Raw genomic sequence first — 16,246 nt, 5'->3', positions numbered from 1 at the left:
CAGATTATTGGATCAGGTTTGAATAATTTCCCTGATGATCTCTTCTTGAAATTTAACCCAATTGGCCTACTTTAATTTTAATTTTCTTTGTTAGTTCTGCCTTGACCGTGAGTTTTGGATATGCTAAGTCTTTTGTTATTAGTTCCTGAGATAAACAATTTTTTCTCTTTCACGGTTTTCATCTGAGAAGAGATCAGTTTAAGAACTAAATAAGGGAAAAGAAAAATGCAACAAACTATTGATGTTTTTTTTTATTTACGTACTAGATTTGTACTAAATATATAAGTACCCTATATAAAAATACATCACTCTACACACAGTTTAGTTATATAGAAACGGTTACATGAAGATGTCGCAAATATAAACGTCGCATATATAACAAACTCCCGATGATCTTTGTTGTTTTGGAAGTTGTGGGATTGTAAAAATCGGTCCGTATATACACATGTATATTGAGTAATTAATATTTTGAACTCAGTTTTTTAGTTTGTATAGTATCTTATGGGGTTAAGGCGACTTTATACTTAAACTGATGCAGTTGAGTTTGATATTGAATACTTTTTGTGTAAAAGTATTTATGCTGACTTACATTTAAATGAAATTGTCCCCATAACTCGCCATATTTTTGATTAATTAAGATTTATAAACCGCACATTTATAGAAAACAAATACCTACACGTATTTCACATTTTATATATCACAATGTACATAAACTGTACTACATATTCGTTTATGTTATTAATTTCCGCCATACGAGATTTAAGAAATAATAAAATATATTTACAGGGTGGATGCAAAAATTAAAACTTATTACGCCCTTATTTGTCACAGTTATTACTGAAATAAATTACACTTCTTTACTCGCAACTACATGCTTATAGTAATGTACATATTCACAAATAAATAATATAAATATTACTGAAAAATTGGACATTAGAGTCTTAAGACGCATTAAATTCCAATTTTGTTACAATCAGTGTTCAAAATGTACCAGTCTTTTAGACTTGACTAACTTTAACAACGCGTGAAAGAGACGCGTTCGATTGGCGGCAAGGCACAGCCGCCTCCGGCTCTTCCTGTTCGGGCAGCGTCTCCAAACTATCCTCCACAGAGCTGCCGGTAGAGCTAAACTCGTCCAGGAAGTCAAAGGACGCGACCGCCTCCCTCTCCTTTTCTCCATAACGTACGTAGAAGTCGGCTCGTCCGATGATGCTAGGTCGGGGCGGCGGGACGGACGCCCGCACTACCGCCACCGGGGTAAAGTCGGGCCGCGCCGCTTTGGCTGCAAGCAGGCGCAACGTTTCACACGGTTGTCTCCGTCATCGGGGTGCACGGTGCCGAGGCAGAAGCTTTAAAATCCCCAACATTTGTACTGAGGTACTTGGTTTCGAAGGCGGAGCAAGGTTAAGTGTGTTTGGTGGTGGTTGAGAGGATCAAGAGAAAATTGATTCGAAATTTTTGGACCAGACGTTTAGGTAGAGCTAGGTCGAGAAAATGTGCATGCAATTTTTAAAAATTGTTACTATTCGATTCAGTTACCAGCTGTGGCCAAAAAGTATACAAATTCAGTCCAACCTAACACTTGCATTGCAATGAAGTACAAAATTGAATTCATCAGTAAAATACACATTTTCTCGAATACTTAACACATTACTTTTTCGGCAGCTGGTAACTTAAAACGATTCTTCACTCGATTGTGAAAGTCTCGTGAAACTAAATTTAATCAACTGAATATTAATTCTACTGGAACCAATATAATAATCTACAAAATATGAGGAATTAGTAGAGATAAGTAGTAGAGAATGCAAAGAAACATAGTGTTCGACCGATAAAAATATTATATGATTATTGTTACGGTACTTCAGTAAAAATGCTCGGGATTGCACGTAACGACTTGCATTATTTTAGTTTGTTTAGTAATAAGTGGGACAGTTTTTGATTTTAAAGTGTTAATTATTAGCAAGCTAAGTGGTTAATTACTACAAGTGCTCCAAATTCATGCTACTTATTAGTTCTAAAAACTATAAATTGAACTTGTAAGTTTATTGTTTTTGTTATTAATAGTGCTTAAACTCCATAAATACACCAATAAAACGTACAGTGCAAACTAACCCAACCAAACCTAACCGTTAAAAAAATAAACACATGCAGAACATCAGATCGACCTCAATAGTGCTCTAACAACGAAATTTAAGAGGTGAAAAAGAGATCCTAATAGACAAAGCAAGAAAAATCTACTCACCTTTTTTTTGTCTGTGATACTTGTGAATCCGGTGAAGATGCCCGTAATCGGGCGGGTCTTCCGTGGAATCGCTGGCCACACTACCTCCACACGAGGACGTGGGGGACGAGTCACTGGACACTGATGCCATCATGACGTCGAGAAGATTCGCTCTGGCCTTAAGTTAGATGTTAATCATATTTTGAACTTTCTTATGCTAAGTAGCCTCTCACCTTAGGATCAGTAAGGTCAATATCTTTCTCAACATGAATCCAACCGGTAGGTCTGCACGCCTGATCCAATTTAGGATTGGGCACCCTGTCATTGCCTTCGGTAACAACATTTTCGTCTCCATTCTTAATCATCCGATTCAGTTCGTCTATCACGTCCTTGGAGGTGGCTCTCTCGTGGAAACTGATCGCTCTATGTGGAGGACCTTCGATGATGTTGCTGAGCACTCCCGACGTGCTCTGGGGCAACTTTTCGGACGTGATGATATGTTTGGGCGAGTTGGTCTGCGCCACCTGGACGATTTTCTGCAACTGATTTCGTGTTCTTGACTCGTTTAATTAAAACTCAGCTACGTATAACATATATACGGTTAACTTCGGCGTCTGACTTTAAACGGTTAGTTTTATTGAGACCGTAAAACGCGTTATAAAGTTTTAGCGCGTCCTGGGTTTGGCGAAGTGACTCGTTTACGGGGGGTTCTAGCAAAGTCGCTCGTAAAGTTTCGTAATTGCCAAAACGATAATTGTTCTCTTGGCGGGGAATAGAAATACGACACTGGAAAGGACAATAAATTTTTTATGTCCCTTTCCGTCAGTTTTACTCTAATCAAAACTGTGTCCTTTTATGCTAGAACCCAGCAAACATTTGACTTTTGGCAGAAACCCGTAAACAGTCATTTTTATCTGGCAGAGGCTTCGGACCTGTTTAAAACTTGCCAAAAGCTTCTAAGAAGCATTTTAAAACTGCCAGAACTCTTTAACAGTCAGATTTAAGTGCCAGAAGCCTCTAAACAAGTTATTTTTATCTGGCAGATGCTTCGGACCTGTTTAAAACTTGCCAAAATCTTCTAAGACGCATTTTAAATCTGCCAGAACTCTTTAACAGTCAGATTTAAGTGCCAGAAGCCTCTAAACAAGTTATTTTTATCTGGCAGAGGCTTCGGACCTGTTTAAAACTTGCCAAAAGCTTCTAAGACGCATTTTAAATCTGCCAGAACTCTTTAACAGTCAGATTTAAGTGCCAGAAGCCTCTAAACAAGTTATTTTTATCTGGAAGAGGCTTCGGACCTGTTTAAAACTTGCCAAAATCTTCTAAGACGCATTTTAAATCTGCCAGAACTCTTTAACAGTCAGATTTAAGTGCCAGAAGCCTCTAAACAAGTTATTTTTATCTGGCAGAGGCTTCGGACCTGTTTAAAACTTGCCAAAATCTTCTAAGACGCATTTTAAATCTGCCAGAACTCTTTAACAGTCAGATTTAAGTGCCAGAAGCCTCTAAACAAGTTATTTTTATCTGGCAGAGGCTTCGGACCTGTTTAAAACTTGCCAAAAGCTTCTAAGACGCATTTTAAATCTGCCAGAACTCTTTAACAGTCAGATTTAAGTGCCAGAAGCCTCTAAACAAGTTATTTTTATCTGGCAGAGGCTTCGGACCTGTTTAAAACTTGCCAAAAGCTTCTAAGACGCATTTTAAATCTGCCAGAACTCTTTAACAGTCAGATTTAAGTGCCAGAAGCCTCTAAACAAGTTATTTTTATCTGGCAGAGGCTTCGGACCTGTTTAAAACTTGCCAAAATCTTCTAAGACGCATTTTAAATCTGCCAGAACTCTTTAACAGTCAGATTTAAGTGCCAGAAGCCTCTAAACAAGTTATTTTTATCTGGCAGAGGCTTCGGACCTGTTTAAAACTTGCCAAAAGCTTCTAAGACGCATTTTAAATCTGCCAGAACTCTTTAACAGTCAGATTTAAGTGCCAGAAGCCTCTAAACAAGTTATTTTTATCTGGCAGATGCTTCGGACCTGTTTAAAACTTGCCAAAATCTTCTAAGACGCATTTTAAATCTGCCAGAACTCTTTAACAGTCAGATTTAAGTGCCAGAAGCCTCTAAACAAGTTATTTTTATCTGGCAGATGCTTCGGACCTGTTTAAAACTTGCCAAAATCTTCTAAGACGCATTTTAAATCTGCCAGAACTCTTTAACAGTCAGATTTAAGTGCCAGAAGCCTCTAAACAAGTTATTTTTATCTGGCAGAGGCTTCGGACCTGTTTAAAACTTGCCAAAAGCTTCTAAGACGCATTTTAAATCTGCCAGAACTCTTTAACAGTCAGATTTAAGTGCCAGAAGCCTCTAAACAAGTTATTTTTATCTGGCAGAGGCTTCGGACCTGTTTAAAACTTGCCAAAATCTTCTAAGACGCATTTTAAATCTGCCAGAACTCTTTAACAGTCAGATTTAAGTGCCAGAAGCCTCTAAACAAGTTATTTTTATCTGGCAGATGCTTCGGACCTGTTTAAAACTTGCCAAAATCTTCTAAGACGCATTTTAAATCTGCCAGAACTCTTTAACAGTCAGATTTAAGTGCCAGAAGCCTCTAAACAAGTTATTTTTATCTGGCAGAGGCTTCGGACCTGTTTAAAACTTGCCAAAAGCTTCTAAGACGCATTTTAAATCTGCCAGAACTCTTTAACAGTCAGATTTAAGTGCCAGAAGCCTCTAAACAAGTTATTTTTATCTGGCAGAGGCTTCGGACCTGTTTAAAACTTGCCAAAATCTTCTAAGACGCATTTTAAATCTGCCAGAACTCTTTAACAGTCAGATTTAAGTGCCAGAAGCCTCTAAACAAGTTATTTTTATCTGGCAGAGGCTTCGGACCTGTTTAAAACTTGCCAAAAGCTTCTAAGACGCATTTTAAATCTGCCAGAACTCTTTAACAGTCAGATTTAAGTGCCAGAAGCCTCTAAACAAGTTATTTTTATCTGGCAGATGCTTCGGACCTGTTTAAAACTTGCCAAAATCTTCTAAGACGCATTTTAAATCTGCCAGAACTCTTTAACAGTCAGATTTAAGTGCCAGAAGCCTCTAAACAAGTTATTTTTATCTGGCAGAGGCTTCGGACCTGTTTAAAACTTGCCAAAAGCTTCTAAGACGCATTTTAAATCTGCCAGAACTCTTTAACAGTCAGATTTAAGTGCCAGAAGCCTCTAAACAAGTTATTTTTATCTGGCAGAGGCTTCGGACCTGTTTAAAACTTGCCAAAAGCTTCTAAGAAGCATTTTAAAACTGCCAGAACTCTTTAACAGCCAGATTTAAGTGCCAGAAGCCTCTAAACAAGTTATTTTTATCTGGCAGAGGCCTCTGGGAGCTATATCACCTCTAACAGTCAAATTTAAGGGCCAGAAGTCTCTAAAAAGTCATGTTTATCTAGCAGAGGCCTCTGAACTATTTGAAACCTGCCAGAAGACTCTAACAGCGAAATTAAAGTGTTAGAGAAGCCTCTGGGAGCCATTTTAAAACTGCCAAAAGCCTCTAGTAATAAGCTTATTAAAAAACAACATCCCAGTGTCAACACTAATTTCCAGTTTCGAATTTAAAACTAGTTATGACTTAAACGTTTATTTGTAATAAAAATCCCCCTAATACACGACACAATACGTAACAGAAGCAACGAAACGACAATAACTGCAAAAGTTAAGACTGCTTCGTAAACAATTGTAATTATCTCCAAGCACTTACCTTGGGTTTAGGTTTATTACCGCTCTTGTGCGGTATCTTGCTCTTTAGTATCTTTGTCTCCTGCACATTCTCTTTGTTGTTGTTATTATTATTTATTATCACCCGGGCAGGACTGACGGGAATCCTGGAAGGCGTTTTCCGTCTGGGAATCTTGGAAGCGATAGTTTCAGGAGTGGTCGTACTGGAAGACAACGATTCGCTGGTGCACGTAGTGGCTGAGACGTCACTAATACTGGTTTCGATCACTGAATCACTAACTGTAGCCACGCTATCACAACTCACAACTGGTTCACTGGGTTGTTCCAACAAACCGCTTTGGTAGTCCAGGGAGTTTAACTCCACGTTCACGCTACTGCATATATCTACAGGGTGGTCACTGATATTCGAGCAGATTTCGCCTTCAATATCCAAAGGAGTTGCCTCGCAAATCTCTTTGGCGTAGCTGAGTTTGTCGCTCAAATTTACACTTTCGCGTTTCTCCTTCTTGTTCCCGCTCAGTTCGTATTCGGCGCACAACTGCTTCAAAGTGACGTAGTTCTCGTTGTCCGCACCTTTGGACAGACTGTAGTTACTGTCGGGATTTTTAATTTCATCAAAATGTTGGGCCGGACCTAGAAACCGTAAAAGGTCAATATACTTGCATAAAACTGGAAATAAATCGGAGATACCTTCGATGTTAAAGTCTTTAGTCACGTCGGTGACTGAACGAGGTCTGTTGTCTTTGTTCTGATGTGCGTATTTTTGCTGCTCAGCTAAGAAAGTGAGAACATTCTGAAGGGTAGCATCTCTGTCTCCGTTATCGCTGAGGGCACCACCAATGCTTCGTGATGACGTAGACGCCAGACTTTTTGTACTTTCAAACTTCACCAATCTATTTATAAGCAATTAAATTACAGTAATTTAGAGGTAATCAATAATTATAGAACCCTCACCGGTAAAAATCCCTAGTAAAATCGGTTCCCACTTGAGGTAGTTCACCAGTATCATCACTAGCTGCCGATGACCTCTTCGAACAGGTTTCTGGTTCGTGAGAGTGACAACAATCAGAACCACCACTAGACCAGCTATTATCCGGTGAGATCTGCTGGTGCACCACGTCCGATACTGCGTACGGCCAACGTTTTTCCCCATTCGGACTGTCCATCAGCAGAGTGACCAGTTCTCGACCCTCTTTGTCCATCATGTAGCTCGAATTGTTCCACAGGCACTCATTAGCATCCTCCTCCAGTTCTAATGCATTGTTCTCCTGGATGCTCGGCAATGTCGAAATTGAAATTTGACCTGACCCAAATGTCACTTTAAACAGTCTGGCTCGGCAAAATATATACCGGAAATACCTGGAGTGGTGGCGTCCGCCTTCTTCCACTGCTCCCTGAGATCGTCATTCGATAAGCTGAGACTCCAATCCTCCAACTCAGCACGGTCGTATTCCAACTCCAACATATCTCGGTGCTGTTGAAGAGTAGACCTAGTTTCGTCCAACCGGAGCCACTGTTGGATGTATTCCGAATCCCAAGTTGTGTATTCTAACCGCTCTTCGGTCGTTTTGTCTTCGTTTGAATCAGAGTTACCTGAAAAGCAAACTGTTGACAAAAAACCTCAATTAGGTTTGATCGATTTGTGACTGACACACACTGATCCGTAACTGATAGAATATTAGAACACTCACCAAACAGGGTATTGGTGCCTCGGGTTCTCCTCAGCGGGTTCAACGTCTTTTCCGTGAGATCTAAGACGAAAATGGATGGACTACTGGATATGGGTGAGGTAAACGAGTAGCACGGCGTCGGGGCCGTAGTAATTTTAATATAAAGATGAGAATCGCTGAAACTTCTCATGATGTGTTGGAAGGGCAGAATATCCTTCCCTGGAGGGAAACTGTTCCTACAAAACCCCCAAAAATACTAAATAAACATAGAATCTTAATTAAGCACTCACCTTTGTTTCAAGTTTAACAAATTTAATGGAATGTAGAGTATATCGGGGTCTTTATTGTCGGTGACCAGTAATCGGGTGTCTGTCGATAAATCGGTCTCGTCACTCGCCTCCTTGAGGTCTTCTAGGCTTCTGTGGGGTAAAGTGTTATCGTTGGAAGCGCGAGTCACGTCAGCTTGCACGTCCGAAGACATGGTGGAGTAACCTTCGTCACGATTTCCGCTCTCCGGAGATTCGTTTCCTGTCGTTTCTTCTTCGCTTTTTGAACCTGATTGAGCTGTGAATTTAAGAAAAGTTAGTCAGAAAACAATTATACAGGGTGGTCCAGTTTTAAGTGTCAATAATTCACCATTTGATAGCCAATCAAAAAATAAGTTGACTTGCATTATGTCATTTTTCTGAAAAACGTTTCCTAAGGAAGATACAGTCCTCCAAATTTCAATTTAAAAAATCGTTTTATAGTTTAAAACCGAACATTCAAGACTTGTGAGAGTCCAAATTTGTACTGAATAGTCTAAAAACTTGCTATTTACTACTAGGAATGGTCTTATGATTCGGTTTCTCAGACTGCCATCCTGGTTGACTGTCTGAAACTGGCATTCAAGAACTAAAAAAAGTCCCGAAATCAAGACAAAGATTGTATTGTGCATGAAACTCATTTTTTACTACTAAAAATAATATAAAAGTTGACTTTTAATGCTAGAACTGACTTTACTAGGACTAAAGAGAGTCCAAAAGTATATTTTCAAGACTTTAATTGGTGTACAACTGAATTTTCTGGACTGGACAACAAGTCTAGAAGTAAATTAAATTTTCGGACTATTTTATTTCTAAAAATTAGTTCTCAAGAGTATTATTGTAGCATTTGGTACGAAATTTTTTTACTTTTATTACTGAAGAAGCTTGACTTTTGGAAATAGTCTTAAACTCGATTTTTCAGTCTTAAAAAGCACTAAAAACAGTCTGAATTTCTTAGAGATGCTACAATTTATTGCACCATTGAGCACCATACAATTTATTGCATTTATTGAGTGTAAAAGTCAATTTAATAGTGAAGAAGCTTGAAATAACATTTTCAAGATTATGGTCAGTGGACAAACTGGCTTTTAGGCCTGATAAGTCAGAAACTTTGTAAAGATAGTCTTGAAACTTGATTTGAGGCACTGAAAACAGCCTTAAAACACTAAAAACAGTCTAGTTTATTAAGAAATACCCGTATTTTTAGCACTGAGGTGTCTAGAAGTCGATTTAATAGTGACAAAGCTTCGAATGCCATTTTAACTCTATGAAGAATGTAAAAATTGTTTTTTAAGTTTGCTATGTCAATAACTTGGTGAAGATAGTCTTAAAACTCGATTTTCCAAGCTGAAAGCAGTTTTGAAGCACTAAAAATAAAGAATTCGAAGAAAATGAAAAGCAAAGTAAAAAGCACGAAAAGTTCGTTTTCAAGACAATTTTCATGAATCTAATGTCAATGTCTTCCATCTAAAACTATTTTCAAGACTAAAATATTGAAATTTGTCTTCAAATTATGAAAACTTACTTCAAATGCAAATTTTAAGCTTCTGATGTCACTTTTCATTAGTTCAGTCACATTTTGGGGTTCAAGTCAATTTTTAAGGTTTAAATGTATGAATTTGTAGTAACAAGTTCTTGAAAAAGTAGTTTTTATGTCTACAAGTCAATTTTTAGTATTAAAGTCTCTCGATTTGCATGAAAACTGGTTACAAACACAATTTTAAAGCTTCTGAAATTTTTATCTTTTCTAATTCAATTTTCAAAACTAAAGTCTTTTAGTTTGTCTGGACACTATGAAAACTGGCTACAATAATATTTTTTAAACTTCTTAAGTGAATTTACCGTTTCCAAGACAATTTTTACGTTGGGTTGGGTTAGTTTTGGGTCTTTGACCTAGTAATAAAGTGCTTGTTCCATTTTTTTTTTTTTATAATGGATTTCGCCACTTGGGCACTCATCCAGGCCAAGTCAATTAATTTTTTTTAATTTGTTCCCAACACACACAACAACCATGCCCGAGGTGGGACTCGAACCCACGATAAAATTAATGTCAACTTATTTTTTAATTGGCTATGGATTGGTGAATTATTGACATTTAAAACTGGACCACCCTGTATAATAAAAAAAAGAGAATTGCTGAATCTGATTTGACATCAAAACTTACCTAATACCGGTCTGTTTCGTCGTATTCTAGTGGTTTGCAATATAGGCAGTTGCAAATTGAGAGACACTGGACGTTTTGGAGGTACCCATAAAGCCGAATCCACGGCGCTTAAGGCTTCAAGAAGACGTTTAGGCGTCACTTCAGTTCCTTTCAGTTCGGTCCACAACTTCGTTAACACCTGATGTCTTTTCTTATCTTCTAAGGAAAATCTAGTATCTGCAATGTCGGCCAGTGAAAAACGGTGCAGAAAAAATCATTCTTATACTTGCCTAGAACACTAACACTATCGGCTGATAGCCTTTTATCATCACTGGACACTACAATTTTATCACAATGTTCCGTATTTGGACTCTCTTCCAGTATTTCAGAGTTGAACGAGTTGCAGTGTTTAGTCGTCAGACTTGTGGTTAGGAAAGCTGAAGGAGATGCGGCCGGAACGGTTTCCTCTGGATAACAAACCATACAGTCACTCCAGTTTGTTAACTCAATTTAACCCATACCTCTGTTGCCTTCCTCAAGGGCAAGCTGCCTGGAAAACAATTCATGGTCTGCAGGTGTACCTGGGCTTTCCTCTCGGAGCTGATGCATCAACATTGAAGTTAGTGCTCGATTTTGGGACTCTAGTTCTTGGATTTTATTGTTCAAACAGCCTACTTCTTCACGCAGCCCCTAAACAGAACTTACAGTCAAACCCAAACATTCTGATCCCGAAAGAACAACAACTTTTGTTTATTTTACCAAAGCCTTAATGAATATTAGAGAACGACTACACAAGAACTTTCCCAGTAAGTTAGAATGAGGTGGTGACAGATTAGAAAAGCGTGAAAGATACCTTCTGAGCTAGCAAAGCTTTCACCACCTGGTTAGCGACGTCGTCGAGACATCTTTCATATTGCTTCCTGGATTCTTCCGCGTGCCTCTTCAAAGCAGCCGTATGGGCCTGCAAAATTCCTTCGGGGTTCTGTCCGCGCCCAGCTTCCTCCAACTGTTGCCTCAAAGTGGTGATCTCCAGGTTCAACCTGGTGATGGTGCTTTGGTATTGCTGGCACCGATTCTGCGAACAAATATCGAAAATCTTAGACCTGTAGATAAATTCTTTGAGCTACATAAGTTGCGGCGGTAAAACGGCGATAACCCAAAACGGTGTGACAGTCCATTGAATAATTCAGTTGAGGGTAAAAGTTCGGAGACGTTTTCAAAAGGTTTCCGCTACATTAGGTGCACGCACATGCGACTATCTCTTTTCACACTAATTAAACTCGCTGAATTGATGCCCTCCTCAAGGGAGAACGGGAAAATGTAAAAATAATAACTGTGAAGCTGAAAGGGTGTTACGGATTGCAGCTTCACGGTGATGTTCTTTTTGCTAATGATCCACGATGTGGGTCTTAATATTAATAGACAGTGGCGTACGTGATCTCTTTAATATCATTATTTCACAAAGTGCTTAAAGCTGAAGTAATAAACGGTGGGAAACAGGGGGGCGATTCATAAACTAACCGACACTTGATTAATGCCAAACCATGAACAGATGCCCCCATATTTATTACTCCGGGACCTCGGTGTTTTCCTTACCCCGAATTGCAAATTTTCGCACCGGGAGACTATACCAACCACGCACGCATACGACCCTCGTGTTTGTATAATTATTGTTTACCGGCTTTTCGGGGGATGACTCACAACGTAAATGCCAGATACTGGGATAGTTGAACAATTTGCAGTTTACAGACAACCACCAAGTCTCAGGGGAAACTATCAACAGTGTCGAAATACATTCACTTTGAAAAGGAATCAAGTAACACTTATATGTATTTTGACACTTTAGAGTGAGTCACGACTTGTCTTACAGAGAGGAGGGTCTTTGTGTGTGTAGTTGAAGTAGTCTACAATGGTTTTCACTTAATTGGAAACTTAGCATTCAGGGGAAGGCACTCATTGTGTATACCTACGTGTTTCAGAAGTTTTGTTGTAATGTGTTTTAAACACAGACAATACAGCCATCTTCAGTAAGTACATCGAATACATTTTTTTCTACGAATGTTTGCAAATAAGCTACTTTGCATACGTAAAAGTGTGTGCAAAGTGGCACTTTCCCGCACACTTTTTAAAATGCTGATTATACCTTGCAACAGTATAGATTATTACATATATAGATTATTATACATAAAATCTGCTTAGAATTTTGCGTAGAATTCAAAAATGTAATAATATTCAGGGGTTTCATATAAAAAACACGACTTTTTTCACATTATTCTTCCGTACAGTTTAGGTAAATAAACCACCTTGTCTCTGTCTTTGAAAATGAGGCTTGTTTCCTTAGAAACCAAAGCTCATTGTCAAACAACGCATTTATATGCAATTTAAAGTCTACAGCTGTGTTTATTCTTACTTATTTAAGTAAAAAATCTATTTTAATAATGGATATCACTGAAGATCAACTTCCGGAAGATGTTCTAAAAGCCGCCAACATGGCTAGTTTGCAATTGCTGCCTCTCAAATCGTGAGAAAAATACGAGAAACAGTACGAGTTGTTTACCCAATGGTGCGAACAAAAGGGGATAAAAACCTTAAAGGAAGAGGTACTTTTAGCGTATTTTGTTACTTTAAGCAAAGAATTCAAACCTAACATAATGTGGTCAAAGTATTCAATGCTCAAAAATGTAATAAAAATAAAAAGAGACATCGATATCGGTGAATTTTATAAGCTCACTGCATTTCTGAAAAAGCAGAATGTTGGTTTTAAACCTAAAAAGGCGAAAATTTTTACAAAAGAAGAAATATTCAGTTTTATGAACTCCGCACCACCTGTTAATTAAAGTTGCCACTATATTCGGACTTGCTGGTGCATGTCGAAGGGAAGAGCTAGCCACAATTTAACCACTACAGATATTGAAGACAAAGGAAACCTCATAATTGTTAAAATTAGGGATTCCAAAAATCATACAGCAAGAAACTTTATAATATCAGAAGAAGTTCATAACGGAACCTACCTGCAACTGTACAGAAACAGAAGATACACCGGCCTACGTCCAAAAAAGTCAAACAATCGTTTTTTCCTAGTTTACAGAAAGGGTAAATGTTTTTCGCAAAGTGTTGGAGTAAACAGTTTTGGAAAAATGCCTTCTGAAATAGCTATTTTTTTGAAGTTGCCAAATCCAGAACTCTACACAGGGCACAGTTATCGTCGATCATCGGCAACGTTCCTGGCCGATTCTGGAGAAGGAATCACTGACATAAAACGCTTGGGGGGTTGGAAATCGACTACGGTAGCTGAAGAATACATTGATGAATCCACAAGTTATAAAAAAGGATTAAGTAACAAAATTCTGACCTTCAATCCTAAAGAAAGTGAAGCAGTTCCAAGTACCAGTATTTTACCTTCAGTTGCTCAATCTGCGATCAATTTAAAAAACGCGACCAACTGTACATTTAACATTAATGTTGTTAATAACAATAAATAGTTATAAGTTGTTGTTTTTAATATCAATAAAAATTAAAAACAAAATGTATAGATTGGTAGAAAAAATATTGTTCCTAACACGTGTGCAATAGTATATTACACACCGGGGTGGGAAGAGTTTCATTACTGTCGAGAGATTAGTTAGATAGCCGAGACGCGAAGCGTCTAGGTTTAGCTAGGATCTCGAGACAGGAATGAAACTTCCTACCGAGGTTTGTATACTATTTTATTTACAACCATCATATTTCTATCAAAATTTACAAATCATTGTTTCATTCTGAACATATCTAGAATATTACATTTAACAAAAAACTACCAAGCAGTCATTTTTCTATATGCTTTTCTTCTGCTTTTCTGTTATGCTGTCCCAACGTGCCATGTCTTCTGAAGCTGTTGCAAGTAGTTCACAAACCTCAGTCATTCAGCAGCAAATTAATTTGTCGACCAAAGAGACAACTGTTGGAGACGCCAGTGCTGGTACTGGCCTAAATATTTCTATAAACACTTATAATAATTCAAATGTAACCATTAATTTCAATAAGTAGTTTGTTTTAGTTTAGATCATGTTAATTTTAGTATTGTAATGTATTATAGGCATTATAACCGTTAGAATGCATACAATTCGAGTTGTAATCCAGGACATTTTTCTCAATTTATTATTTGCGAACTGAATATCGATCCGACTTTATCTGACATTTAAAAAATTTGATTCAATCATCTTTTTTTTTTTTAAAAATATTAACAATCACAATTTTAGAGGGCGGGAAATGAGGGCGGGAAGTGAGGGCGGGAAGTGAGGGCGGGAAGTAGAGGTGCGCAATATGATACTTCCTAACCTTCAATGACGTTAGTAATGACAGCATTACATATATGGTTGTAAATAAAGTAGTTTTCCCGCACTTGAAGCTTCTAACTGCTTTTGCGTGTGGGAAAACATAACTTTGCACACTGAATAGGAAAACTACTATTGTCACAGTTGTGTGGTTTAAAAGGCTTATTTTATGACTGCATTAATGATTTTTGGTTGTTGATTACCAAAAAATATGCGCCGACACTGTTACCGCTCCGATTTACAATCGGCACCGCCAAAATTACGTTAGGGTCCCATACACGTGCGGACTCGGTTAGGTATAATTGCGGGGGATTTAGCTTTAATGCGCCCATTTGGCGTTGTTTATGCCCGCTGAATATTCGATCTATTAATACACACTGCTAAATTACCGGGTGTATCTGATTTTAATCCAAAGCGAAAAAAAATCCCCTCACCACTTTGTTCCCGATCGAATTAAACGAATCAACATGTTCTCTTTTCTTAACAAACCATATTCTGATAACTTCGTTCTCCCTCTTGGTTGCAGGGTATCCGGGGGAAATTAAATCACCAACGATCCCTTCTTGACGGCGAAGCCATGCGGAAAACACGAAGGCTTTGGCGTGTCTTTGCCGATGAAAATTTGATGGTTTGATGGGCGCTCCTGAAAGTTTTAAGATTCGTGGGGATACCAGATGGAGCGCATAAACAGAACGACGCATTCTGCACGGGGGGCTTGGCAAACGAGCATCAATAGAAGGAATGTCAAAAGGGATGGCTGGCACCCTCCTTACCCAGTCCAGGGTAGTATTCATAGGGTTAGGGTGGAAATCCCTTTGTTTGCATGTGACCGGCTATTAGGAAACGCAATTTGGGAGGGCCACAAATATTTTTTTGAAAATGCCCCTTTTATGGTCAAAGCGGAAATGCGGGCGTAGACTTAAAAATTTATTAACAGGACACGTCGTTTGCCTTGAAAGTGACAGAAACAGGAAACAGAACCGCAAAGAATGCTAAACCCCGGAAAATTGTTGGCGAAAGAGCGCAGACACATTTTTCAGGTAGACGAGCCGAAATAAAACCCGCCTGTCCGGGCAACTATTTCTAATGGAATTTCTAAACAAGGATTGTTGACAACGATACGAAATCCACTTATATTAAAAGAAAGATTTGTTTGTCGAAATGTCTGTCTTGAAACAATTCCTTCTAATAATACCTCACAACTTAGCATTGTATGACACACACTTATGAAACATATGTCACTAACAGTATCAGACAGAAAACAAGACAAATATCAGGGTTGGAACATGCAGTTTTTCATTTTAATACGACGTCTAGACGTGTTGACAATTTACATAAAAGATGTAATGCGGATTGCAATTTGCATTTTTTCGCACGGTTCATAAAACGTCCAGTCGCCCGGAGAGTGAATGACAGGGTGGAAAACGCCAGATAACTTTCTCGCTAATAGAAATATTCATAAAAGAGCGGTATAACTCCGGGCAGGGTCGTAAAATAGAGCGCGGTGAAATTGATAACTCTCTGAGTAACTTTTCTTATCTGGTCTCCCGTTAACTCCATTTGCATCCCGTGATTCGCCAGCGGAAAAATGACGACGTAACCGTGATGCATCCGAATTAAGATTTATGAATGCGAAAGTGAAATTTAATGCATACGAGTGCGATAATGACAGTTTTCCCCCCCTTCAAGGTTCTTAACGCTCATCATTAGCGAAACTTTAGCAATTAATAACACAATTACGTACGAAATAAAATCGGGGGAGTTGTTCACAAAAGGGGGACAAACTTATTCAATTTGAGTCATTCCAAACAAAGTTTTCTCACACATACGACACCCTCATAAATCGCCTGGATGGCATTTTAACTGCGACT

General features: G+C 38.4%; 1 protein-coding gene across 9 annotated transcripts in view; it reads right to left on the bottom strand.

The window, feature by feature from the left end:
- Positions 1-233: 233 nt before the first annotated feature.
- Positions 234-16,246, bottom strand: part of LOC145727558 (uncharacterized) — a 98,981-nt gene continuing 82,968 nt past the window's right edge. For 5 of the 9 annotated variants that reach the window (XM_081977188.1, XM_081977192.1, XM_081977196.1 and 2 more), the window contains 13 exons: positions 10,916-11,137; positions 10,584-10,752; positions 10,353-10,529; positions 10,084-10,299; positions 7,905-8,178; positions 7,636-7,850; positions 7,304-7,549; positions 6,899-7,247; positions 6,635-6,837; positions 5,967-6,577; positions 2,455-2,763; positions 2,243-2,399; positions 234-1,282 (listed from right to left, as the gene is read on the bottom strand). In XM_081977188.1, the coding sequence (XP_081833314.1) occupies positions 999-1,282; positions 2,243-2,399; positions 2,455-2,763; positions 5,967-6,577; positions 6,635-6,837; positions 6,899-7,247; positions 7,304-7,549; positions 7,636-7,850; positions 7,905-8,178; positions 10,084-10,299; positions 10,353-10,529; positions 10,584-10,752; positions 10,916-11,137 (3,432 nt within the window). In that variant the 3' untranslated portion in view covers positions 234-998. Of the gene's footprint in view, positions 1,350-2,242; positions 2,400-2,454; positions 2,764-5,966; positions 6,578-6,634; positions 6,838-6,898; positions 7,248-7,303; positions 7,550-7,635; positions 7,851-7,904; positions 8,179-10,083; positions 10,300-10,352; positions 10,530-10,583; positions 10,753-10,915; positions 11,138-16,246 lie in introns of all 9 variants that reach the window. The other 4 variants (XM_081977189.1, XM_081977190.1, XM_081977191.1 and 1 more) reach the window with 4 other exon arrangements.

Source organism: Ips typographus, linkage group LG4 (assembly GCF_016097725.1).
Source record: "Ips typographus isolate SLU linkage group LG4, UJ_Ityp_2.0, whole genome shotgun sequence".
NCBI lineage: Eukaryota > Metazoa > Arthropoda > Insecta > Coleoptera > Curculionidae > Ips > Ips typographus.
This window is presented reverse-complemented; position numbering and strand designations above follow the sequence as displayed.